This window comes from Dendropsophus ebraccatus, chromosome 12 (assembly GCF_027789765.1).
Source record: "Dendropsophus ebraccatus isolate aDenEbr1 chromosome 12, aDenEbr1.pat, whole genome shotgun sequence".
Taxonomy (NCBI): Eukaryota; Metazoa; Chordata; class Amphibia; order Anura; family Hylidae; genus Dendropsophus; species Dendropsophus ebraccatus.
Window position 1 is genome coordinate 72,074,364 of NC_091465.1, and position 27,342 is coordinate 72,101,705.

At 42.7% G+C, this 27,342-nt stretch overlaps 1 protein-coding gene across 2 annotated transcripts in view; it reads right to left on the reverse strand.

Annotated features, from left to right (window-relative positions):
• The window catches only part of NECTIN2 (nectin cell adhesion molecule 2), a 66,184-nt gene extending 39,099 nt beyond the window's left edge, over positions 1-27,085 (reverse strand). The window contains exons 1-5 of one of the 2 annotated variants that reach the window (XM_069947531.1): positions 26,876-27,083; positions 1,668-2,000; positions 1,165-1,455; positions 930-1,047; positions 361-512 (exon numbers count right to left, since the gene is read on the reverse strand). In XM_069947531.1, coding sequence (XP_069803632.1) covers positions 361-512; positions 930-1,047; positions 1,165-1,455; positions 1,668-2,000; positions 26,876-26,915 — 934 coding nt within the window. In that variant the 5' untranslated portion in view covers positions 26,916-27,083. Of the gene's footprint in view, positions 1-360; positions 513-929; positions 1,048-1,164; positions 1,456-1,667; positions 2,001-26,875 lie in introns of both variants that reach the window. The other variant, XM_069947530.1, reaches the window with a different exon arrangement.
• Positions 27,086-27,342: the final 257 nt, after the last annotated feature.

The window sequence follows — 27,342 nt, forward strand, 5'->3', positions numbered from 1 at the left end:
GTGGACTATGACAAGATGGCACCTTGGACAGGTATATGGGGCATGACAATTTATAAGGAGGAGAAGAAAATCAATTTTAGATGTGCAGTGTGTAGTTCCATCCAAATTAGTAGGGAAAATGAATAACGTTAGCCGATGATTGGTGAACAGTGGATGAACCATCAATAGAACTTGATGTCAGGAAGTATGATCGAAGGTATGAACTGTCTTTTATAGTGAATCAGAGAAATATTAGACTTCATAATGTGTGTGAGCAAGGATGGAATCAAGGCAGTCTATCAGGACAACGTTTGGTTTGGTTCAGTCACTCAGGCACGGCATACTTATCACACATGCGGTAGTTGGCATCATGGTATTTACCTCTCACTAGGACATCCTGCCGGGACGCTCTGCTCCCAAGAGCATTGGTGACTTCGCATACAAACGACCGGTTTACACGCTCGTCCACTTCATCCACATACAACATGTTATCCTTCGCCCGGACGGAGGCGGGGAGCGGAGATCCATCAACACTTTCGGGGGAAAAAATAAAAGCAAGATGGAGCACAAAATTAGCCAAAAATGGTGGGTGACAAAGTTTCCTTATACATGGTCTCATCAATGTTAACTATTATTCTGTGCCCCAAAAAAATGATAATGGGTATTATTTTGGCAGGAACATTTAGGTAGAGCCTTTAAGATACCTCTAGATTGGGCAAATACCAAACCCAGAGTATGGAACCTTCAAAAACCAACACTACACTGACAAACCATATCACTGGGGTTCAATAACTCAAGATGGAGCAGGAAGACCAAAACCTCTAATAGGCTGATAGAATTTACCACCAACTCCTTCAACTGTAGAGAGCCCATAGCATTACGGCTCTTCTATCATAGAAAATCTTCCCTTCATAACAAAAGGTTTTCTTCAGTATTCCCCATATACTTACGTCTTCCAAATGTATGACGTGGGAGGGGGGTTGCCTTTTCCATTGCATGTCAAATAAACGCCATTACGATGCAAGTGCCAGTTATCGTCAAAGCCCTCAATGGTGACCACTGGGCTATCTACAAAAAGTGGGGAAAAGTTTAAAGATTTTAAAGTTTGAGATTCATCATTGCTGTGAACAAAAAGGGGTAAAGCAGATACTTAACGGGTTTTTAACAAAAATTTAAGGTACTTACATTGCACTGACAATTTTAATGGAATGGAATAATCTGAAGACTCATCGTTGACTATGCAAGTGATCGGCATCCCATCGGCCAACCATGTGGGCGTTATCAAGTACTGGCTGACTACTGTGTATGTGCCATCAGTGTTATTGATCATGGAGTTGCTCACATTTCCAGGAATAGACGAGTGCCATGTTATTCGAGACGGAGGCCTTCCATTGGCTGATTTACATGTAGCTACTGCCTGTTCTTGGTCACCCGCCACAACCCCAGAGTTGGCTTCTGCAGAATTCTGTGGTATGGCTGAAATCAGGAATAGGATTGTAAGTCATATGAACTGGAAAAACAAATATTTGTGCATTCCAAAGAAAAGGTCATTATTGTCCTTACGGACCAGCTGGTGTGACATGTAATGCTCTAAATGTTAGCTTTTCATGCACAATTGATAGTCTACCAAGATTTGGGCTAGTACATCGTTCATAATCGTGCAATAGGTTTATATGTACATTACTCACCTTTGACCACCATAGTGGTAGTGGCTTTGACATTACCACCAGGAAAGGTGGTTACCTCACACACGTACTCCCCTTCATCCGTGTAGCGGACTGGTGAGATCTTGAGTGTTGCACTGGATTGAGATGGCTCCACGAGCTGGAAACGTGATGGGTCGCTTAAATGGATGCCAAGATGAGGACTAAACACTGCTAAACTGGTACTACCATGCATCCACATAATCTGAGTCACGCGCACGCTAGGATCAGTGCTGGTAAACGTGCATGGCAAAATAACTTCTTTCCCAATGAAACCGGTCACCTTGTCTGTTACTGAAACCTCCTTGGCCTGTAAGACTGAAGAGAGAAGATTGTGATAAGTAAGGTGGAAAAGGGGCATGGAAACAATGAAAAGCATGTTGGGAGAACTCATGTGGCTATAATCGCGGGGTATCGTTTATGTAATTATATATATAGTTTTATGACCTTTATATGTACCGCTAAGATTCCTTTGCCAGTCGTAAACAGAGTTTTTCCACAACTAGACCTCATTGGGCCTGTTTTCACACGACCCCATTATCAAATTCTGAATGTACCTAGGTCAAAATTTAGGCTATGTTCCCACGACATAGTAAAGATTGCAAACAAGGCAAATGAACATTTTCGGTCGTTGTTTAGGATCTCTAGTAGGAACATAGCCTTAACATGTAACACTGCTTCTGAGAATGCCCAACATGAACCTAGCTTTACACTATCTGCTAAAATCTTAAAGAAATCAAACCCTATACAGGGAGAAGACACCCTGCAACCAGCAGAGCCGCTATGAGCCATATTACGGGACGATTATCGTTCGAAAAATCGTTAGATCGTTCCATAATGGTTTTGTGTAATAGCAGGCAACAATTAAACGACCAAAGAGAAATCGTTGATCGTTTGATAGAATCTGAACCTATTGTCATCGTTGATCTTCAAAAATTGTTCGAACAACGTTCAGTGTAAGAAACACGTTCGTTCGCTCCCTGGTCTATCAGCCACGAAAGGACAAGACCAATAACGACTGTAAGTAACGATCATCCTGTGTAATAGGGTGAACGTTTACGTTTGTTTGTCATAGGGATAGTTTGAGATGGTTGAAAAAAAAAAATCGTCCTAGGTAATTTATTAGGGAAAAAAAAACCAAAACTAACAATTGTTGACCACAGTGTCCCCTCCGTGTCGCAAGAACTCCTAAAACAGATGTACAGTGTAAGGACCCAAACACTCCATATGTCATCTTTCTAAAAGGTCATATAACATGGCCCAAGCCGCTTAGTAAATCAGCGCAGATCCTGATCAGCACTCTCTTACCTAGCCTATTACATGGCTCAGTAATTGTGCAGCGGACTAGATCGTTCCTGTGGCTCATTGCTTTAAATCAGCTGATGGCCACACATCCCCGTATTTCACGGGAGATGTGTGATCAATCATTTTTGTATATGTTAGAATTAAGTGATCAGCTACAAAACAATTATTTGCTCATTCGTTGACCAATTACTAGTCCTAGTACACTGGGTGATATTGGCCCAAGTATTGTTTTGACACATAATCAGCCTGTGTAATAGAGCTTTAAACCCTTAAGCTTGCCATCTTCTGTAGAAGAGAGATGGCAACAGCATACTCTAGAGATAAGCGCAGCATGCTTCGGTCCGAACGTAAGCATTTAAATACCAGTGGCTAAAACAGCTGGATGCAGCCCTAGGGAATCCGGGCCTAAGGCTACCTCCATGTTTTCCAGGACTCCCTAGGGTCTCAAACTTCTTCAGCCACTGGTATTCAAATTGGGAATGACTCGGGCATGCTTTAGTTGGACCTGCCATGTTTTTGTACCAGCTGTAAAGAAATGGGGCCTTAGGCAACCTCATCCAGCCAATGATAACTGGACCAACCTACATATGTGATGCACACACCTTTTGCACAATAAAAGTATGGGGACTTTGTGGGGAGGAACAGTTCTTGCAAGACGAATTAACTATTTTAACGCATCTTACCTAACAAGATCTCTGGCACAAACATCTAGGTAATTTCCACCATCAACACATAGTTAAGGTTCAGTGGTAACAATACCTTTGTATTGAATCAATTAAAGAAAAATCTAAAGTAGGTTTATGGGATTTCCCAAAAATATCAGCAGTTTTTTTTCCAGTAACCGTTATTGATGTCAATGTTTGAACCAACTCTTAGTGAGTGCAAGGTTTATATTAAGTAAAAAGGTTTTTATAAGACTTCTTATGATTATGAAGCCTGGAAGGTTTCAATAACCAGGAAAATCCACACATTTGCCACCCACATATTACCCAGATGAGCCAGGTCCACCAAAGCAAGAGCCACTCTGAGTCTAAACTCTCGTTTTAGACCGAATGCAAATAGGTTCCAATCATTAAAAAAACATTTCACAACATGTGGACATGTGACAACCCCATGTAGGACCTGTAATTCTTGCCATATTACTGATCACCCAGTTTTTTGGTAACCAGAATTTGACAGCTCGCTGACTACAAACTTTTTTTTTTTTTTTTTTTGGGGGGGGGGGGGGGGGGGTTTGGGGATGCTTAACAACATAAGAGGACGTTTTTATCTAATCCAAGATTGTGCATACTGTTCATCTGTTAAAGAGTCTAAATTACAGAGTACAAGCCTCGGCCTTGATTGTAATGTCTGAACTGAAGGCTTCCATGTGATTTCTTACATCTGGGTGGGCATAAGGCATACTTTTTCTGTAAGACAATTTGTATTTTAATTCCCTTATACCGAGACTTAGAGGAGCACATCTGGACACACACAGATAATCCTGCATGTATCCACACGTCTACATACAGCAATTACCCGGCTACAGAAGCTGGCGAGGAGACATGTAAATGTACCACCTCAGGGAACAGATCTGCATGTTTTATAGCATTCAAGTATTTAACTGAGCCTGGCACTTGAGCGCAACCTACTGCAGTAAGGCCGGGGGGAGGGGGACGCTACTTCTCATCGCACAAGCAACCGAAGCTTGGCGGAAAGCATGACTACTCTCTAGTTACCTTCAGGACTGCAACTCCCATCGTGTATAACCCAACTGAGCTGTTACCGTCCTCGCGGCAGCTGGATCATAAATTATCCAGCCCTTGCCTCGCAGTTCAGGTTACAACACAGGCCGTCAATGTTTCCAGCAGTTTTGTCTCCTTCCGAAGCACATAATTTCACAAGTATGCCACATGCCCTCCCTATAAGGCTGGAAACTCGGGACCAGATACTGTTTTTCTCATTAATCTGGCATTGCGCAGTCTGTCACTTAACCCCTGATTGCTTGAGTGTGTGAAGCCCAGGCCCTTTTACACAGGCCGGAGCCTGCTAGAAACGCTCCCTTGCCCGATAATTGGCCAATGTATAAGTGGCAGCGATCAGCCATAGAGCAGGAAAAGGCCCAATTCATCTTATGTGCAGCAAAATTTCGCACCATGGGCCATACATCGGCCTGTGTAAAACAGAGGATGTGCAGCCAATAGTATATTTCTATGGCAGCACAAAAGATATAGTGATTGTTAGTGCGGCCTGACCTCTTGATTACTCATGCCTTCTGAAGGTACTGTAAACAAGCGCCGATCTCGCTGATCAGTGCTTCTGTGTCCTTGCATGGCCCCCATATCGGGCCATGTAAAAGGACCCTTAGACAAGGGTCAAAAGACTGCAGATCTGAAATCCAAAAAAAAAAACAAGATGAGCAAATTTCACAAGATTCTTTTTTGGGCCTTACTCGGCAATCTGACTGTCAGGTGCTGTTTGGATTCAGATGCCCCAACTGCAGATACAAAGCATTAACAGGAACTTATGTCAAATAGAATACAATGTACAATACAATGAGCGGCTGAAACAAACCACAAGGTTCTAATTCTAACAAATAATTTTTGGGGTGAAATTTGGTCCAAAACAAAAATTATTAATTTTGATCAAGTTTACTGAATGACTAATTAAATATGACTAGGATATGCCTGGGTTCACACTGCGTTTTTGCAATCCGTTTAACGTATACATTTTATGGGGGAAAAAAACTGATGCAATTGTGTGTCATCCGTTTGGTTCTGTTTTTCCATTGACTTCCATTATATAAAAAAAAAAAAAAAAATTAAACGTATTGAATTGGATGCATTTTTTTTTTAATGGATACAATTAATGCTGACTACGTTTTTCTGTCCGTTAAAACTAACCAATTAAAAACGGATACATTGGACAGACTGCAAAAAAGCAGCGTAAACCCAGCCTTCACTTACCATTCATAACGGAGTTGGCCAGCATTATACCTTATCAGCAAATTAAATGCAGCCATAGATCGTCTAGGCTGGTATTAGTAGTTTTGCTCTTTTAGATTCTTTTGTTATGGACCTCGGCAAATCTGATAGTCAGGGTACTAGGGCCAATGTAATATAGTAGATTGGGAGTATGACCTATCTGGATCCTTATCATGAGCTATAGATTACATCTCTAATTTATACGTGCATTACATCTGCATTCCTGTATCCTTTCCAGCATTCACTTTCTCTCGCCCATATATATATTAAATCATCAATCAAGTAAGATCAATGTGCAAATCTCCTAAATGCTCCGGCAGCAATCAGTCACCGACCACAGACCCAGATGACTAACCAGACATATCATCTAAGGAGTCCTCCCGCATTCCAAGGCACTGATGCAGCCAATGATTGCTTATGTGACAAAGACTTTCTACTCTCCCAAAGGCCTGGTCCCCTTATCAGATACTGAGCCTGCAATTCATCTACTGCCAATAACTCTGACAGGGGTCATCTGAGTCATGTGTAATACTAGTTTATAAATAGGCACTTTTTAGCTGTTAGGAAACTACAAGTTCCAGCATGTCCACAGAAAAGCAGGGATAATGGAAGTTGTAGTTTCCTACTTTCTTCTTTTTTTGTAAAAACATCTATTCAGCTATTACAGGAAAATTGGGCGACGGCCAACATGGCTACATTATTACAGTCCCTACTGATATATCACTGGGGATGAGCGAACCGGCTGAGGTTGGGGTTCGTATGAACCTGAACTCTTGGCTTCTGACTGCCGCTGTCTGGCCGCTCCGGGGAGAGGGTGGATACAGCCTGAGGACCGCCTAGAAAACTGGGATACAGCCTCTGGCTATGGCTGTATCCCAGTTTTCCAGGCGGTCCTCAAGGTTGTATCCACCCTCTCCATGGAGCGGGCAGACAGCGGGAATCAGAAGCAGATAGTTCAGGTTCATACAAACCCGAACCTCAGCCGGTTCGCTCATCCCTATATCTCACTCAAAATTCCTGAATGTCAGATCTGCTCAGTTATAAAAGTATTAAAAGGGTTATTCAGGTAACACAATATTTTAAACAATCCCCCAATCCTCAATACCACCCTATGTCTAATATACATATCTTGCACCATTGCCCTGTTTTTTTACTCATTCTTATCAACTCTGGATGTCTAAAACCCTCTACTCTGGGTCCACTCTGACCACGCTCAGCTCCCTTTTCCCCCTACCTTTGTAGTCACAGGACATGTGATCTCTCTAGTGGCCAGGTTAGCTGTGTATTGACATGGTAAACCGACCCCAAGGAGACATTATCTGCATCAGGGAGATGCATGATGGGAAATGTAGTTTTCTGGCCGGCGCCATCTCAGATATAGATCGGCTTTTAGAAAACTCAGGAATGGCAGCAACTAGAAAGACAGGAGACGGCTCAAAATACTCAGGGGGACTTGGTTAGTAAGAGCAGCTAGCATTTAATTTTTTCACTCTTAGGGCGGGTTCACACTACGGAATTCTCGCGGACAATTCTCGCGGAATTCCGTCAGCTGTCCGCCCGCACGGGCACGCGCTTTTCCGCCGGCTCCATAGACACCATTCTATGGGCTGGCGTATTCCGCGATCCGCTAAAAGTAGTGACATGACACTTCTTTCAGCGTATAGCGGAATACGCCGGCCCATAGAATGGTGTCTATGGGGCCGGCGGAAAGGCGCCCAGATGTGCGGGCGGACAGCTGACGGAATTCCGCGGACATTGTCCGCGAGAATTCCGTAGTGTGAACCAGCCCTTAGGTGACCCTTAACCCCGCCCTTAACCCTTTTAAACCCTACTATAATCACGACATAAATCAATTTACCATCCCGGAAAAGCTGTGTGTGTGTGTCACCACCAAGGAGCTGTAAGAACGGCCATGTTGGTTGTCAACCATATCCAACCTATGGTGGGTGACAACGCTTACCGCTACTATTACATATGTCTCCCAGCATTCCAAGGCTCATGAACCACAAATAGCCTGTATAATTGCAAAAGTAATTTAGGAAAAGACTTCATACATCTCGTTCCATGCAATATAAAAGCCACCTGTGTTCCACTCACCATCTAGGCTGCCATTTGATGTATTTTTTTTTGTCATTCATATGATAATGGCGCCATACGTGTTCTATAAATCATTCACTATAAGATTTCTACTTCGTTCACAATGGTTGGAAACTGATGAGCATGTTAGAAAATGTGTCATCTGCAGCCTGATGAGTGTAATTGTTCATGTAAATACTGGGGATCCGAGAAGCTGAAGCCATCGGCGCATCAGGCAGGTGTTTGCAAATGAATAGGCAGCAACAGGGAAGGCAGGAGGGGGGTAACAAATATGGTTCATCGGCACAACCCATCCCCCCTCCCCTGTATATGAGCATATCATCTTGTGTGAGGGTTGAACGTCCATACAGACCATTCACTGTACAGTAGACAGCAAGGGAGAGATTTACTAATGCAATTATGCCTAAAAACTGCAGATAGAAGGGGTTCTATTTTGCACAAGAGTTCATTTAAAAAAAAAAAATAAAATTGTTTATGTAAACACCTCATGTCGTTTCACAGCCGGTGGTAATCAATGCCAGATGGTGTTAATGCTAGATGTAGTGTTATTTAGCAGAATTTATCATATTCAGTCATGAGCATGAACCAGCATTCATCATTTGGATCCTTGAGGGCGGTACATTTGTTAAGCCCACCCCTGCATAGCCCAAAGGAGGCACCAATCAGAAAGCATAACTTTGCGCTAATTTACATATGCTCTGCCACATTAAGGCATGGTTCCTGAGGCACTCCCACATAAAACAGGACTCTTAGCACTGATAGACATAGGAAAATGCCACATCTCTGCATAAATATGGAAAGGAAAGTACAAAAAATGTAGCACTACCCTATGGTACAAGATGTCAAGGCCTCACATATCAAAACTTGTATAAACATGCATGAACCCTCTCGACCTATTTGCAGCATGCCTGTCATATAGTACACCTCATCTTAAGAGGAGTCTGCTTACATTGTTTGTATTCTTGTCATGCAGATCTAATGTGTCTGATGTGCAAGTACAATATTGAGCAATCTGTATAAAAAAAAAAAAAAAAAAAAAAGGGGGGGGGGGGGGGGGGGGTTGGACACCCAAAAACACACACGATACAACGTGCATGCAAATCTAATATGTGATCTTTCCAAGAACATCTCGATATTGTATGTAGAGGTGTAGAAGTCCCAAAATCCCAATACAGAATCTGTTTGGGGCCTAAACTTTTCACATGCCGTTAATACCGTAATACTGGTGCGTTTAAGAGGCTGAGGGGCTCCAGGGCTTGGGGGCAACCGCTTCCTCTGTTTCGCCATATAACTACGAGTGACCCAAAAACAATGCCACACCTGTCCACAGGTTGTCTCTGGAATTACACCTCTATTTGCTTCCATGAAACTGAGCTGCAATACCACACAGAGACTGAGGGTAAGAGTGGTGCTGTTTTTGCTATGCCATGATCTTTTTCTTATCTTGGAAAACTGTTTAACCTAACCCACAGGATAACCAGAAGAAAAAAAAAAAAAAAAAAAAAAAAAAAAAGGAGCACAACAAATAGGAATAAAAATAACTATAATTCCTTTATTTTTGGAGTCCAATAATGAAGGAGGATTAGAAAAATACAGAATCCATCATTGATTTTGAAATCTCAACATTATCTAGATGAACTCTTCAGCTTTGTGCATCATTGATTAAGCTCAGCTAGAGATTTAACTACATCTAGGCTAGAGTTTCATAGTGAGTCAAGTGAACTACATCACAGATACAACATCCAGGCCAACTCTTAGGGCCCTATTCCACCGGACGATTATCGTTCAGATTATCGTTGAATCGTTCAAATCTAAACAATAATCGTTCGGTTGAAATGCAGTTAACGATTAACGACCAAACGAGAAATCCGGGAAATCTGAGGCCGAGAGCCTCAGATAAATCTGGAAACTTTTGGACAATGGATACACTCCACAGATGAGGCCTCTGACATCACTTTGGGGTGTAAAGCTTACACACGTAACTACCTAACATTGGCCATAAAGAATCAAACAGTATTGACGAGCAAGGTGTCATGGTCAGACCACTCATGAAGGTCTGGCCAGGTGCCATGAAAATTACCGCATTAAGAGACATCAAGGGGACCAAACAGTTAAACAATTGTGTGTAATTCTTAATATATAGAACAAGCAATTTGTTCCTAACACAAGGTCTATTTATTGTTAAGGCCCAAAGTGGCCAAGCCACTCCAGACCCTTTATGGTTACAATATTTTTGGGTTCATCACTATCCCCTCTACTATATGGTCCACTATACCACCATACCATCTTCTTGGCTACTTGTAGTATAAAAACCTTAGGCATAAACAGTGCAATAAAAAAAAAAAACATATATGATGTCAACACATTATATTTCTTAATAAACTGATCAAAAAGAAAAAAAAAATGCACACAAAAAACACACCAAAAGAGTGTGGTCTGGAACCAGGCTAGAAACCTCTAACCCTCAAGTCTGCCAAGCCAGCTTCTACACCTAACATCTGGTTTCTGTCAAGGGCTTTGAAATCCTTATATGACATGAGATAAAGTTACTATATAAACAAGCCGCAAATCACTGTGTAGGTGAAACTTGGAATGATGGTAATACCCACACAGAAACCAACAGTCTATGGGAACCATACATTCCTTCAGCTTAGTTACCGAGCATAGTATACCAACCAGAGCCTCATTCCGCACATATCTAGCCAGGCACGCTGCTACTACATTCCTAGAAAAAGTCATGGAACATAAAATACAAAGTAATCAAATATAACAAAGTCAACTTATAAAAATGTTTTACTTTAATGCATGAAATATACGGGAGCGTTTAACACAAAGATCAACAGAAAGCTTAAGACATTTCCAAGAAACTAAGTTACTTTGCCACAAGTTACTTCGGCACAAGTCACTTCCATGGTCTGCCTTGGCTTTGTCCTATGTATCGCTGGTGTGCAGAAGAAAGTGACCTAGATGTAGAACCTTAAAAGATGATAGTTATCCCAACATTGTACACCATAGTCCTCGCCCTGCAGTCATTCGACTCAACATCCTACAATGTCCTCTGATGGTATCATCTAAGTAGGTCCCAAACAATGGTGGATTGTCCCTTTGTTCCAGCAACATCAGAGTAGTCCGAGTGATATCACTACTAGGGATATATTGGACAAAAAGAGAAACTGGTTTACTGCATCTCGGTAAGGTTATAAACACTTTATTGTCTACATTGGACACTTTGTTCCACACCATCGAATGCTACATCTTGTGACTATAGCCTTTGTAAAACTTATTTTGATTTACGCTATGAATAGAAAGAATATACCCAACTAGGAGTTTAGGATTTCCTTCACATAGGATCACCTCCCACCAATGACAGAAAAGTAATCTAAAGCCTATACAAGAGCCTAAACAGGCACCAGTAGCCATTTTCTATGCAGATTGGCCCAATTGCTTTTTGGTAGAGACATAACTTCAAACTCTTGGGCCCTAATAAAAAATGTGAAATAAGCCCTCCAGCCTACCATGTTGGGTAGGTATCATTGATGTTTTCCTTTGTAGGTCCCTGATCGCAAGCATCAGTGGCTTTCAAATGTCTCAATATGGTATCTAATGAGGTTGGCAAACTTTTACACCCCTTCCCCCAAAGCCAGTAATTGAGATGATGGGGGTGGGACTGCAGTTTGTCAACTTGTGGGGTAGACTCTACACCGAGGTTGGAGACCTCCAACTATTGTGTTAAAGGGAATTGATAACATATCAGATAAACTGTCTTGATCCCAGCCAGACCTTCTCTGACCTGTTCATCTCACTCAACAGGTCCCTCCAATGAAGGGCCAAACCAACCACACGCCTGGCAAAGACATTTTTAACTTGATGAGTAAAACAAATACACAGGGCTCATAGTGGATAGAGAGATGAGAGTGTCCCACAACAGTCTGGGCTCATAACAGAGGAGCCAGCGTCTCCACAATACATTGAGAAGCTAATGTAGAGCGAGCGTCCCCCACCATACTCTGAGGTACTAATAGCTACAGAAAAAGAGAGCATCCCCACAATACACAGGGGGCTAATAGCTACAGAAAAGAGCGCATCCCCACAATACACGGGGGGCTAATAGCTACAGAAGACCGAGCCTACCCACAATACACTGGGGGGGGCTAACGGCTACAGAAGAGTGAGCGTCGCTAAAAAAATGCAGGGCCTCTGATGGCTACAGTAGAGTGAGCATCTTGCACTGGGGTTATAATGCCTTTAGAGAAGAGCATCCACACAATATACTGGGGTTATACCAACTCTAGAGGAGCAAGCATCCCAATGGCTACCGAAGAGCGAGCGTCCCCACAATACACTAGGATTATTATGGCTACTGAGGAACAAGCGTCTCTAGAATACACAGGGCCTATAAAGGCTACAGAGGAGCGAGTGTCCCCACAATACATGGGTCCTAATGGCTACTGAAGAGCAAGCGTCCACACAATACACAGCCACAATTACACGCACATTACTTCTCACACGCCGCTCGCCTCTGCCAGGCCGACACCTGTAGAATATTAACGCGCTCATTCTTTTCTCTCGCAGAGAGATCGACCTCTAGATGACAGAACGGCCATGGAAACACACAGCACTACAGTACTGAAAAGCTATTTATAGAAGAAGAAAAAACTAGTAGCTGTGGCCTACATGTCTACCTGCCGCACAAAAGAAAGCCCAGGCCGGCTCTGCCATTCACAGAACACAAGGATCCCTTTATACCGAGCGTCTGACATTAGCCGCTGCTTTTTACTGTCAAATTCAGAGAGGAACACGAAATTAAATGGAGCATAGAAAATGTCCAAAGCTTATAATAAATTACTAATCCCCGGGATGCTTTGCCACGATGTTGGGCAGCACCAAGGAAGAAAGAAAGTTGTTCTTTATTCTTATGTTTTTATACTTTTTATTGTCCTGTATCTTTCTACAGTGTAGTAAACATAAGGAAGCTGCCGGACACAGCATTGACGTCACCAGAGATAGGCGGCGGATGGAGCCGCTTATCACTGCAGTTGGCACTAGCGTGATCTCACATTTATTAGCCAAACCTGTGGGACCCAAATGGGCTACTTATTACTGTATTTAGTGGCTGGGGTTGAGTAGTCAAAACTTAAAGGTGGTGTTTCTGTGTTTTAGCTGTACGGGATGTAAAATGTTATGGTACTAACTGATTAAAGAGACAAAGTTGACATATAGAGACTAAGGGGGAGATTTATCAAACATGGTTTAAAGTGAAACTGGCCCAGTTGCCCCTAGCAACCAATCAGATTCCACCTTTCATTTTCCAAAGAGTCTGTCAGGAATGAAAGGTGGAATCTGATTGGTTGCTAGGGGCAACTGAGCCAGTTTCACTTTACACCATGTTTGATAAATCTCCCACTGTTTTTTTTTTTTTTTTTTTTTTTTTTTTTATACACTGAACAATAATTGGCTAGAAGCAATAATCAGCCTATGTAAAAGTGTCATCGATCAGCCGAGGAGCAGAAAAATGTCAGATTTTCGCACCTTTTGTGCCATGCTAATATATATTGCTATTGGATTCACATCAGTGTGAACAGGGGATGTGTGGCTGACAAACATATATTTAAATGGCCACACGAATGATAAAAGGTATTGATTGTGTGGCCCAGAAATCTGATTGATTGTGCCTTGTTAAGGCATCATCGCGCTGATCGGTGCTTATTTGCTTCCGTAGACGGCCCCACATCGGCCTGTCTGACAGAATCTTTACTTTCAGGCAATGCTCTGAGGGGAAATTATGCAGATTAGCTTTCCTCCAATTAGAAACAAAGTTTCATAATAGCCAAACCAGTCTCCTCCAATCACATTCATCAACTGCTTTGGGACTCGTGCTCCTTAGCAGAACAGAGTAGAGTACTAGTTAGCTACAGAGATGTCTTAGGACCCCCTTCTTATATACATAAGGCAAAAGTCAGTCAAACATCCGTTTCAGCAGGACTGGCCATCTAATGTATAAGGGGGCCTCCCGACTTTCCACTGACAGGTAATGTGGGGGGTAGGGATACCATAGCCAAACTGGGAACCTTATTACATAGTCAAATCAAACCTAAAATCCTACTGTGTTGATCTAGAAGAAGACAAGAAACCCATTTGGACAATTGCCTATGCCTAGAAGAAAATACTGCCTATGTGTAAACCATTACAACAAAAAGAATAGATGCACAAGCCATTAGTTAATTTCCCCTTCCCTGTTTGCAAACATTGCTGTGGCCATGGAGAGTGAAAGGCCGAACCTTTCGCTGTAATTTTCTCCAACTTGTAGCTCCCCAGCTGTTGCAAAACTACAGGCCTGTCGCTATAGAGCCTCTAGGATACCATTACCTGACTTCTGTATTGGAAATATGGCTAATGATAGCTTATATAAGTTATTAGTCACTGCCTTAATGAACTAACGCCCTCACTAATGTTACATTAAATACTTGAGCAAATTACATAAAAATCTGAATAATTCCCAGAGTCATAAACCCAGCAACTCATTCTAAAATAAACACCCCAACACAAAAATCCTCATAAAAAAAAGTCACTGCCGGTAACTACTTCGGTAGCTATATAAAGTGCTATGACCTGTCTCTGACACAGCCGAGATCCCAGCAGTTACTACCCAACAATTATGTGTAACCACTGAAACTGCAGACTGGAATAAAAGCAAATACAAAGAAGAAAGGGCAGGCTTCTCCGAGCCTAGGTGCACCTATCAATAGGAACACAAGTCTGGCCCTCCCCCAAAAGTAACAAAAGAAATACTGTACTAAGCCCTTGGAGAAGACAAAAGAAAACTGTATACTTAGCCGTCACATAAAGCCTCAGATTTAAAGCTCTGGACCACCAACCATGGCTCCATGCAAGAAAACCACCTAGAAGGTATTATAAACAACGCACGGCAATGTTCTCGTAACATTGTACAGAGCTGTAGAGTCTCCATGGTCCGCTCCTTACTTATATGTCATCAGTGTAATATTCAGGACTGTCTGTCCTGGGGGGGGCACAAGGCTTACGAATGAAATCCAAAGAGTCACATGAAAGGGACCATTGTGCGGAGAAGCAATAGTCTAGATTCGACTGCTGAAGGTCATTGTTGGACCAGAAAGACCGGCACGTTCAAAAAGCCACCTCAAGGATGAGTTACGACTGCACAACTGAGACCAAAAGATTATTGCCCATGGTGAAAGCCAAACAGTCTAATCCTTTTATACACCTAGAAGCTGTAGATTATAGCACTATAAAAGGATGGTGGTCACCGAGCAACAAGACATTGTCTGGTTTGTACCTGTCACTTCAAGACTTCATTCTCCGCCTTGTACATCATCAATGGAGAACACCAAGGTAAAAAGAGGCTGGATACGGCTGAAGTGACAATTAATGGCGGATTAAGGGTATGATGGGCCTGAGCTGTCCAAAAATTGTGGGCCCCCCTGCTAGCCCTACACCAACCCCAAGCACTGACTGACATCTGCGGCCTACGTTACTCACACTCTTTGCAGTGCCGCGCCGGTCCCACTTCACAGCGTGAAAATGGGGGCAATCTCACTGGGCCCCCCTGGAGCACAAGGCCCTGGGCTGAAGCTTCGTTTCCCTCATTAAAATCCGCCCATGATAGCCCTTACAGCAGAACACTGTAGCTTTAGGCCTCATATGTCCTGTTTTTCTCTTACAGCAGAACACCATTGGCTTTAGGCCTCATATGTCCTGTTTGTTTATGTCCTGTTACACTATGGTCTATACCACGGTTCTGTTTCCTAGACAGAGAAAAGTTTGTCTAGAATGAGATAAAGTTGTGTAAAGGGTGCCTGTAAACTTTAACTCCCACCCGTTAACCACATTGGCTTAAAGCAGAGATGGGGAACCTTTGGCCCTCCATCTGTTGCGAAACTACAATTCCCAGCTAAAGCTTTGACTGCCCAGGCATGATGGGAATTGTAGTTTCCGACAGATGGAGGGCCAAAATGTCCCCAATACCTGGTTTAAAGAGACATTCACAAGCCAACTTCTACTTCAATAGGACACGAGCACAATACACACTGGGTGTCCTGCGTTTACTTTGCCAACAACAGCTCAGCACAAACTGCTCCACACCTGATCTAAGGAACTGGCAGAAGTACAAAAATACAGACAGAACTTGCCCCAAGTGAGGCTCATCCTATGTATTAGGCCGGTCAGACAAGTTGTGCTGGGAATAAGATAAAGAATTTAGATTTTAAATTCCTGAGTTAGGAAATCGAACAGTTTCACCTTACACAACATCCAATAGCCCTGACGGCGGTATACCAGACCTAAAAACTCTAATATTGTACCAATTCTACCAAACGGAATTACTAACAGTATTCCAAACAGCAGGCAATGCCTTCCCCTTTTACTCTAAGGATTCAACAGAATCAATGGGCGTGCACCAAGTGTAATCAATACTATAAAACCCTTAATAATCCATTCAATCAGTGCTATCAGATTCCAGGTTTTAGTAACAGAGTATAGATAATCTCACTATGCAACACTTTGCTCTATCTACAAAAGGCCTTTCCACCAAATGAAGTCCACATTGTTGCTCTTGCCAAGCCTTGATCGGTCGCATCTATACCCAATGGTTTCTGATTGGTCAGTAGACTGGATTCCCATGTAAAACCATAAGAAATAGGACACCCAAGAGACACAACGCTGACAATTCCAAGCTTGAACAACGTCAGGAAAATATTAAAGCCCATTGTTTTTAGAAATAAATACATACAGAAATAGAAGCAGGCATTGTGTTTTTCAGTTCAGTGATGTCGATGTCGTTTCCTGGAGGAAATGTAACACTCACACACACGGGGGAAGTTTTTAGAACCTGGTGTATAGATCACAGGACATAACGTGCATTGCTGAGGGTTACATAGTGCCACTAGATTGCATGACTCGATGAACGCAATGAGTAAGAAACATTGAGATATTCTGTCATGTCGAAACTGTGCCAACTGGAATGCTTTGCGTTTCGACGGCCATCATTAGTCACATGACTGGTTTGGTACACGTCCCTTTAATCTGGTCTTATCCACACTTTGCTGCTTGCCTGATAAATTTATAATGAATTTCTTGCTACTGATATTATTACATAACTCACTGGTCTCCAACCTGTGCCAGCTCTCCGTCCGCAAATGCTTCATCCTACCAGCCCGGCAAGGTCGTCAAGACAACCCCAATTCTTTAGTAGCCCCCTTAAAGGGCATGTTTTGATAACAGAAGAATCTTATAAAACCTCAACTATAGGACGTTCCCAAATACATGCAGTGTATTGTGTCATATGGTTGCTGAGCCCTTTCAGGTACCAAGTCCGTAATAAGGACATGGCTGTAATACGTAATGGTGGATTTGGGTCCAGAAATGGCCACTAAAATTCTGCATTAGCTGATTCTTCCCATTGTATACAAGGTCACAGTGTAAGAGAATTCTACGGCTATAATTCTTTAAAAAGAACATGTGATACGTGCAGGTTGTACGGTCGCGTTGGGCTTTCCATTGCAGCTGCAGACAGGCCCCATTCATCACAACAAATCAACAAGGTGAATTTGTATTCTGCGCGTGTCCAGCCGGAAATGGATTATCTGGCACCTTCTGAGGGACGGCTTTAGTCTGTTCATTTAGCTGGAGTTTAAATAATCACAAATTGAGGGGAAAACATTGTTCGTAGGAGATAAAGGGGGCCAAGTCTCAGGCAGCCCACCCATGTGAAACGTGTGCCAGCCTTGCCCAAACAAATGCAGACTCTCTTTAAAACACCATCGTGGACAGAAGTCGTGCACAGGACCTTGACCCCAATAGTAAGGGGGGGGGGGCTGACCAACTAGTACCAAGTCCTCCTTTTCCAAGGATCCCACAGCTGAGGTGTAGCTATATGGGGTACACTAAAGATGAGCGTGACTTGAGGATGGTTGAGTCGGATCAATCCCTCAGCATGTGAATTCTGGTGGCTGAAGAAGTTGGACGCAGCCCTATGGATATAGCGTATGGTGCTCATCCCTACTGCAGACATAACATGAGCTACTTCTTCGTAACATGCTAGATACATCATATACTAAAGACAGTCATACTAGATACATATTAGATGTCCCCATATTCGTGCCCACTTGGCCCAGACAAATCTTCAATTTGCCATAGGCGAGAAGGTCAATACCAGAGACCTCTGGCAATGGCTTATAGCCAACTATATAATAGTAGACAGAACCAGGTGTGGTCAACCATCTAAAATGGTGAAACCCAATATGCCCAATCCTGTTTGTTGGGACTTAACAACAAGAAGTGGTGGCTTAACCAGCTCAGCTCAGAATACACATTCACTTGGCTGGGACTATCTAAAAATATATGGCCAGCTTAATGCACACGATAGCCACAGGGTTAGGGTACATCAGCCACCAAGTAGAACAAAGAGCAAGAGGTCTCCTAGATTTTGTAAGAGCGTCAAACTACATCTCTACCATCAAGTATTCAATTAAGTACCCCATGAATATATGGTCATTGGGGACCTTCGCTGCCTCCCATAATAAAGGGGCGACTATACCAGTTCCAGCTTTTCTCAAATGATACAGATGTACTGGAGACTTGTGTGTAAATTCCCTTTAAATAACTTGGGAGTGTGAACCATGCATTGCAGGCGTGCAGCATTGTAGCATCGGCTTCATATAAGGCGGCTTTGTTTTTCCGTGTGCATACAGATGGCCGTACACAAACAGATGCATAATTCTTTAATAATCACTAGTGTTATGCAGGAAGCACGCTTGTATTAAACGCTCATCAAACTGACTGCTTCCGAGCGGGGTTAACTCTCACTGGCATTTAATAATTTCTCCTTTCTATCTACCCCTCGTCGCTGCGCTGACTGTAACAAGGATGAAATCCGGGAGCAACAGAGCGTAAACCAAGAGCAAAAAATAGATGTGGAGAAGAAAGGGAAAGAGATTGTAATAGGAGCAAAAAGATAAGTGAATGGGAGAACGGTGAGGGATGGGCAGTAAAAATGACATGAAAAATACAAGAAAGGGGAATTTAGGGAGGCAGGACGGCTAAAAGAGGCAAAGGAGGCGACACTGGGAGAAATTAAAGGGATGATGATGTACTTGTTGCTGCTCCACACTGGGGGAGACCATTACTGTTGACCACAGTTACCAATCCTGCATGCTATATAGTAAATCATATGAAAACGTGCAGGATTAGAAGCTACAGTCCTCTTAAAGGGGAACCAGTCATCGCTGTCATGCTGCCTAAACCTTGAGTAGTATTGAGTGGACTTACTGAACTGGACTTTCTCCAAACCTCTACATTTGACTCCTGATGGCTGGAGAAACTGGAGGCCACCCTAGGGCTGCCAGGAAAACATGGATACAGCCCTAGGGCTGCCAGGAAAACATGGATACAGCCCTAGGGCTGCCAGGAAAACATGGATACAGCCTATGGCATCTAACTTCTCTAGGCAGTGTGAGTCAAATGCCAAGCGTTTAGGTAACATTGCCGAACCCAAACAGTTCGGCAACTCCGTTCAACACTAACCGCGAGTCATCTAAGAGGACTTCAATTGCTTTTTTTTGGCCTTGACCGGTAGATCCCTCCTATGGCCCTATTACATGGAGCAATAATCTGCCAAATTAGGCCGATTCGGCAGATTATCGCTCCATGTAATAAAGACAACGATCATTGGCTGATCCTGTCTTTTGGTCCACACCTAAAATCATCAGCCAATAACCGTGCATCGCTACATGTAATAGTGATGCACGGCTGATGAATCTGTAAAGAAAAAAAAAAAAAAACTGTATCACCTCTCCACGATCCCCGTAGCCGCTGGTACAACTTCAGAGCCACTCACTGAAGGAACAGGCCGTTCAGCCAATAACTGGGACCACCGTGGTCAGTGATTGGCTGAGCTACTATCTAGCAGATCAGCACTCGTTTACTAAAGCGATCAGGCCATGTAATACAGTCCTTAATATGACTATAGGGAGAGATCTAGCAATCAGAGCAAGTAAGGCAGAAAGTAGTCACCGGTTCGGGCAGCATGAAAGTGGTTTCTTTTAGGTGTATATTGACACCTGCTAGAAGGCTATTGTTCTTTATATACTGTGAAAATAGCGCACTGTATTCACTACCCTCTATAGTCACATATTCTAGAAGTTCCTGGTCCTGGGAGGTATACAATGGCATACATACCATTGTGGTCTAGTCAACCTAGGTGTGATCTCCTATTGCTATTGGGTATTGAAAACCTGTGAATGACCCTTTCATAGATCCTACAATGGAGGTTGCAAGTTAGCAAAGGGTCATGATAAATTATCTGGACTTTCCTAGTTGGTGTTATCCTGCCACGTAAGGTGGAGTATGATGCCCTTTTATTTTATGCTTCAAGATCTACCTCCTATATGGCAAAAAGGCTATAGGATCCCCCCTTACAGGATCCTCCCCAAGGAATGCCCCCCTTACAGGATCCTCCCCAAGGAATGCCCACCTTACAGGATCCTTCCCAAGGAATGCCCCCCTTATAGCTACACCATATTTATAAGCTATATTGTAGGCCTATAGGTTTACATAGATGTATTTTGAGAGTATATATCCCATTAACTTCCAAGAAGATGGGACTATGGGTTTACAGACATCTCTTCATGACAGCTAGTTCCCATTTACCAGCCCCCACCCATGTCTGATCAATGGAAACCCTCTGCAAAGTTCCACTTCAGTTAGCAAGTAACCTGGTCACCTCCCTGAATATTCCCATAAGTTATAATGGAGGAAGGGATATAAAGTAATGGCAACCAAGCCAAACTTCTGCTTTTGAGTGATGTCTTTAATACTCACATTGCGCGGGGGAGGATAATAACAGACCGGATGGCAGAAGTGTACTTTGTGTTCTTGTAATCTCTGCCAATCCTTGGCAATTTCTTTGGAAATAAGGTTTCTTGCAGTCTTTTTTTTCTCTACTAAAGCTCAAGGTTGGAGCAGATTAAAATCGATAAATAACATTTGCCCAGAACACTTCGGAGATGTTCTAAGAGCAGAAGCAACTTTTCACTTGTCCACTTCTGTAGTCTTTTCTATCAACAGGGATCCACCCCCAGCCATAAACCTCAGCAGTCTGCTCTATACACAGTATTAGAAATGGTGCTATACAGAGGCTCTAATGGACAGTCTTTTACAAGGCCCCTACCATCCATGTTCCATATATAGTGCCACTACCATCTCTTATAACCCCCTAAAGCTCCTCCACGGCATATGGAAACATTGATAAAATATCATCAGTATGTGTTGCAGTGTAAGGCATGCTTAACAGTTTAAGAATCTAAAGTAGTCTGTAGAGACCAGATGCATGGAGTTCTACCAATGGTTGGTGCTATATTGGTGCAGTTTCTCCTAGGTCTTGCTGCCGGATGTCATTACATCGGAATCGGGGTACGTCACATACCCGGCTCTTCCAGCTGTAATGTCATGGCCTGGCTAACTAATTGCCCACTCGTCCAGTCAGTAACTCAGCTGGGTACGTGGCATTGCAACTGGAAAAGCAGCAGGATGCAGGCGGTTGTCAGCTGGACCCAGAATCTGCTTTTGCAGAAAAATAAGACAGGCATATAAAAAATAAGAAACATAGGGAAAAAAAAAAACTCCTGATACACCTAGGCTCAGACCCAACAATCAAAAATCTAAAATATTCATGGAAATCGCTCAACACCAATAAAACCTTCATATAAAAAAAATAAATAAATATCAAATTTGTGACACACCACGATATCCATCCATTTTTCATTGCTCAAGGGGCTACCCCTCTCAATGCCGGAAACCAACCCATCACTATCTGACTAGGGGGCCTACCGAGGATAGGCAAGTTTACTTTATTATTTTCCCGCACCCCCTTCTTGGAACTTTGGGGTACTTCTCCTTTAAATGTTTTTCTCCTATAGGGCTTACCCAGCCTTATGGAATCAATGACCTTTGGGCTGACAAGCTGTGTACCATAGCTGTGCAGCTCGTATGTTCATCACCGTACTTTTAGTTGCAATAGTGTAAGTAACCGTAGTGTTGACCTGTATTGGGAAAACGATGCAGTACCTTGCGTTGCCTCTACTAAAAGGTGCAGGTACAATTGCTGGTAACCATTAAAGAGGCAGTGGCATTTATACGAGATCTGCAGCCCCTTTAAATAACCAATTAGCGTCTATCCCCCAAACGTATCCATTTGTCATAAGTCTACCTATTCAACATATACTCTTCATTATGTAAGGTAATAAAAGTTTGTCGAAGTAGAAACTGATACTTTAAAGATGTATGCAGTTTAAAGACGTAGGACAGCAATAAGCGGGGAAACACATACGGTAAATCCAGAAGTGGATTCAACAGAAAAGAGAAGTACAAGTCCTCCCTTCATATTTTCCATCCCATTTGAATCCACTTCTAGTTTTGGCACAAAAACCCCAGTGGCAGAATTCCAAAAAAAAAAAAACTGCGGTGTGTGTTTCCAGTCTAGTGTACATGAAAGTAAACAACTTTTGCATATGCTGCTTTATTACAACCAAGGAATCCGCCGTCATGTAGACCAGAGACATAAACCACCGGCACAACTGCCCAAGCAAGAGGGATCTTGGGGGTCCACCAATAATATCAATACTGCCAGCACCCATCCCACACATCCCTGGCCACTAAATCACAGTACAGTGACATCAACAAATGGCCCGAATCATTAAAACCCAAAGTATAGACGTTCCCCGTTACAATTATCATAAATACACACACTGTCATCTTTTATATATGTCTGTTTGAATTGGCTGTGTCATTTTATAGGCAAAACTAATAGATCTCTGTGTATATTTACATTGGGCAAATAACATTCCGACCAATTAAAATAGGGATGGGGAACCTTCGGCCCTCTAGCTGCTGCAAAACTAAATTCCCATCATGCCTGGACAGCCAAAGCTTTAGCTTCGGCTGCCCAGGCATAATGGGAATTGTAGTTTTGCAACAGCTGGAGGGCTGTAGGTTCCCCATCGCTGAATTAAAGGGTAGAAAATAAAATAATCCTTCTTATAATAATATTTGGCCCTATTACACAGGTCTATATCAGCCCAACTGGCTCAGGCTGTGTAATATGGCCCTAAATGGATTTGCACATGGAACCAACACAGAGAAAAACTATAATGGAAAGATTCTTCAGCCTTTAGGTCCTTCTTTTGGTTTGGGCTAAAACCACTACATGTGAACCCAGCCCAAATCTGCCCTTAAAAAGGGAACTTTACCCGATGAAGGGAGATTTCCTCCTGAAACCCGTCCTATCCTTGTGCCATGTAGAATAAAGTCATTTTATAACTTTATCTTTCTGGTTGTACTTTTTGGGACAGTGCTGATCACTGCAAGCACCAAAAGTTTTTTTTTTATGTGTCATTATACCTTCAATCCACTAAACAACAATCTCTCCCATCATACATGTACACAGTCAAGCATTGATGTGTAGTGAATGAGAAGGTAAGCCGCTGCCAGACACCTCTGGCAGGAACTTATCTAATGAAGAACATAAGAAATTCATCACCCCCACCCTTCACTGCTCCAACATCGGCTAGGGGAAAGTTGGGAGGTCTTCAAATACATTATAGAGTCTGTGGGTCTCACCAAAATCAGCAGGGTCAGACCTCACAACAGTTACCTTAAAGGGATTATCCAGCGAAAATCTTTTTCTTTTGAGTCAACTGGTTTCAGAAAGCTATATATAGGTTTGTAATTTAATTCTATTTAAAAATCTTAAGTATTTCCATACCTATAAGCTGCTGTATGTCCTGCAGGAAACTGTGTTTTCTTTTTAGTCTGACACAGTGCTCTCTGCTGCCACCTTTGTCCATGACAGGAACTGACCAGAGCAGGAAAAGTTTTTTTTTTTTTTTTTTTAATGGGGATTTGCTGCTGCTCTGGACAATTTCACAGATGTCATCAGAGAGCATTGTGTCAGACTGAAAAGAAAACAACATTTTCCACAGGACATACAGCAGCTGATAAGTACCGGAAGAAATTTTTTAAATAGAAGTAAATTACAAATCTATATAAACTTTCTGACACCAGTTGATTTGAAAGAAAAAGATTTTCGCTGGACAACCCCTTTAATATCAGATAGCTCATACATACAACAGAAACCGGAGACAACGAAAAGAAAAAGTTTAGTTTGGAACAGTTGTTAGTTGGTCCCTAGAAAGTCCATATGCAATAGCCTGAGTCTCCGTGATCTGATGACCTGGTAAAGCCGATATCAGCAGCGCAGGGCGGAGTTTTACTACCTGTCCAACCGGAACTACAGAGTTTCGGCTTAATGTGTAACTGTGCGGTCAGGTTCCTGCTGTATTTCTTTAAAGTTTAAAACAATCAGCCAATAACAATGAGAAAAAGTCAGGAAATGATATGTAAAAAAGCTAAAAAACAAACAAAAAAACTGGATGACACTTTCCATACATACAATTCACTGACCTATCCCTTAAATTATAAATGCCCCCTGTGAACCTGGTCTTAACCAAACCGTCACCTGTCGGTATCAAGTTAGTGTTAAATAATTCTGCAACACTGTATCAGTCCGTGTAGAATAAAAGGTTTCTCATCGAGACCTAAGCCCTGCAATGGGCTCATCCCCACAATAACTTCCTTTCAACAAAGAAACTCAATAACTAGTATCGGTGAGAAAGCCTGGCCCCTGGGGGGGGGGGGGGGGGGGGGGGATGGGGCACAACAATCACTGTGAGAGCCTTCTCCTGCCTGGGTGTGTATACAAGGGACTGTGACCTCAGGTTTTTTTCTCTCTCTCTCATATACAATAAGCTCCCCTTGGAGATAGAGCCCAGATCCCCCCCTCCCCACCCCCCTATCTAATTATTACCCATGCATTCCCAGAATTCCAGAACAGCACAGACCAATCACTTTATACAGAGTGGAGATGGTATAAAGAGGGCAGAGCTGGAAACTGCAAGAACTGGAGAGGATAAAAAAAAACAACAGCCAGACTGCCCAACTATAGGCTTTAATGGGTCTCTGAAGCTTATTGGGTCCTCGGTTTTATTGCATTATCTTTTCATTTCTGACTCCATGCAATCCTATTACCTGATGCCATCTGCTGGAAAAAGCCCTAGAACTAATATAGTTAACAAAGTCCAATTTTTTGGGGACAGTGTCTCTTTAAAAATATGGCCTGTGTTCTGTGACTTGCCCCCAGGGCATTGGTCGCTAACCTCACCAGCAGTTACTAAACTACAACTCCCAATATGCCTGTGCAGCCGGCCTGGGTTCTATCAATTGCCTTAGGGACTACTTTAGTACTACTACATTTCTCAGCATGCTCAGTCCTATCAATTGCCTAAGGGCAGTGTTCTCCAACCTGTTGCAAAACTACAACTCCCAGCAGGCCTCGGTTCTCATACTTGCTCTAGGGTAACTTGTACTTCTCCAGCTGTTGCAAAACTACAACTCCCAGCATGCACAGAGAGGTTGATGATCACTGCCCTAAGGCAGGGGTAGGGAACTTTGGCTCTCCAGCTGTTGCAAAACTACAACTCCCATCATGCCTGGACAGCCAAAGCTTTAGCTTTGGCTGTCCAAGCATGATGGGAGTTGTAGTTTTGCAACAGCTGGAGGGACAAGGTTCCTTACGCCTACCCTAGGGGGGTTTTAAAATGTTTCTTTTTACCCTGGCCAGACTACCTGATCTGCCATGGGTGGTCCCACAGCTACCGGCAAACTGAGGGCATTGCTAGGGACATAGACCCTGTGGTTATAAGTAAAGGACCCCCTAACTTTAGGGATAGGGATGAATGTCCTCATCTTTATTTTAATAGATCTACAATGCCCATTTTACTATGCATTTAACCCTATATGACCCAGCAGCCACCCTTCGTAATGCATATACACCCAACACACATTCCAAAAAAAAAAAAAAAAAAAAAAAAAAGGAAGAAAATCCAGTTCCCTTAGATTAGGTTTACAGGTAAGACAAGGAAATGGAAGCCATGTAACCCGTCATGGAGAGAAAGGTCAATGTATACTGGAAGAGTTTCATAAGCTATGACTGTAACAGTGAGGGTGTGTATAGGATCAGGATTTATGGGTAAAAATATAACTCGATACAGCTCCAAACCCATCCAGTCACTGGCTATATAACACACCGACTCTTTCCTCTCTCATATTATATATATATATATATATATATATATATATATATATATATATATATATATATATATATATATATATATATATATATATATATATATATATACATACACACACACACACACACATATTCATGTCTTACTACAGAAGCCACAGCAAGCTGGGGGGCACCTATAGGATCTACAGGAGGGAGAAAGGGTATATAGGGGACATGGAAACAGAACAGCACTGTATAGAACTGGTATACATGTCTATAGAGAGCACAGCCATGCCAGCAAACCCCAGCCTGGGCATATAGATCAGCAGCCACAGAACACTGACTGTATGGGGGTATGAGGATAGGAGATAGATACAATGTAACAAACAATACAAAGCAAACAAATAAATAGATACATACTATATAGATAGGGGAGTATATGAAGAACAGGCACATGTATAGATAGAATAGATGGGAAGGCAGGAGATTATATATATATATATATATATATATATATATATATATATATATATATATATTCATTCAATGAGGCCATATTACAAGTGGTAAGTTTGAGGGGGTCTATAAGAAGGGGGGGGGGGGGGGTCACCTGTGTATGTAAGAGTAGGGTACAGTGTAGAGTATGGGGTGTATAGGAGCTGTCACTTTACCTGAGCACAGCAGTCCCAGCAATAGGAGGGGAAGCAGCATCCTGCAGGCACTGTCTCCAGCTGTCTCTTGCCTCTGCCTGCTCTCTCTTTCCTGGTGCCCTCTCTCTGTCTGTCTCTGTGGATGAGGCTCCTATAGGAGACTGTGCTCCTTCTCTCTCCAGTATCTATCACCTCTCCCTCTCCAGAGCTTGCACTGTGTAGAACTGCTCCCAGCTGCTGACGTCACTCTTTACTATTATCATACTAGACCCCTCCCCTTTCACCTGTTCATCTAGGGATTAACCCTCTCCTGACTGCACTGCTGGGAAATCTAGGACACTGCATGATCTGACATGCAGAGAGAGGACAGGCCGGTTCTAATGAAGTCTACTACCACCACTACTACTGCTGCTGCTGCTGTAACTACTACTACTGCTGCTGCTGGAATTACATGCAATGGATTAATAACTGTTAGGATTCTGAGAAGG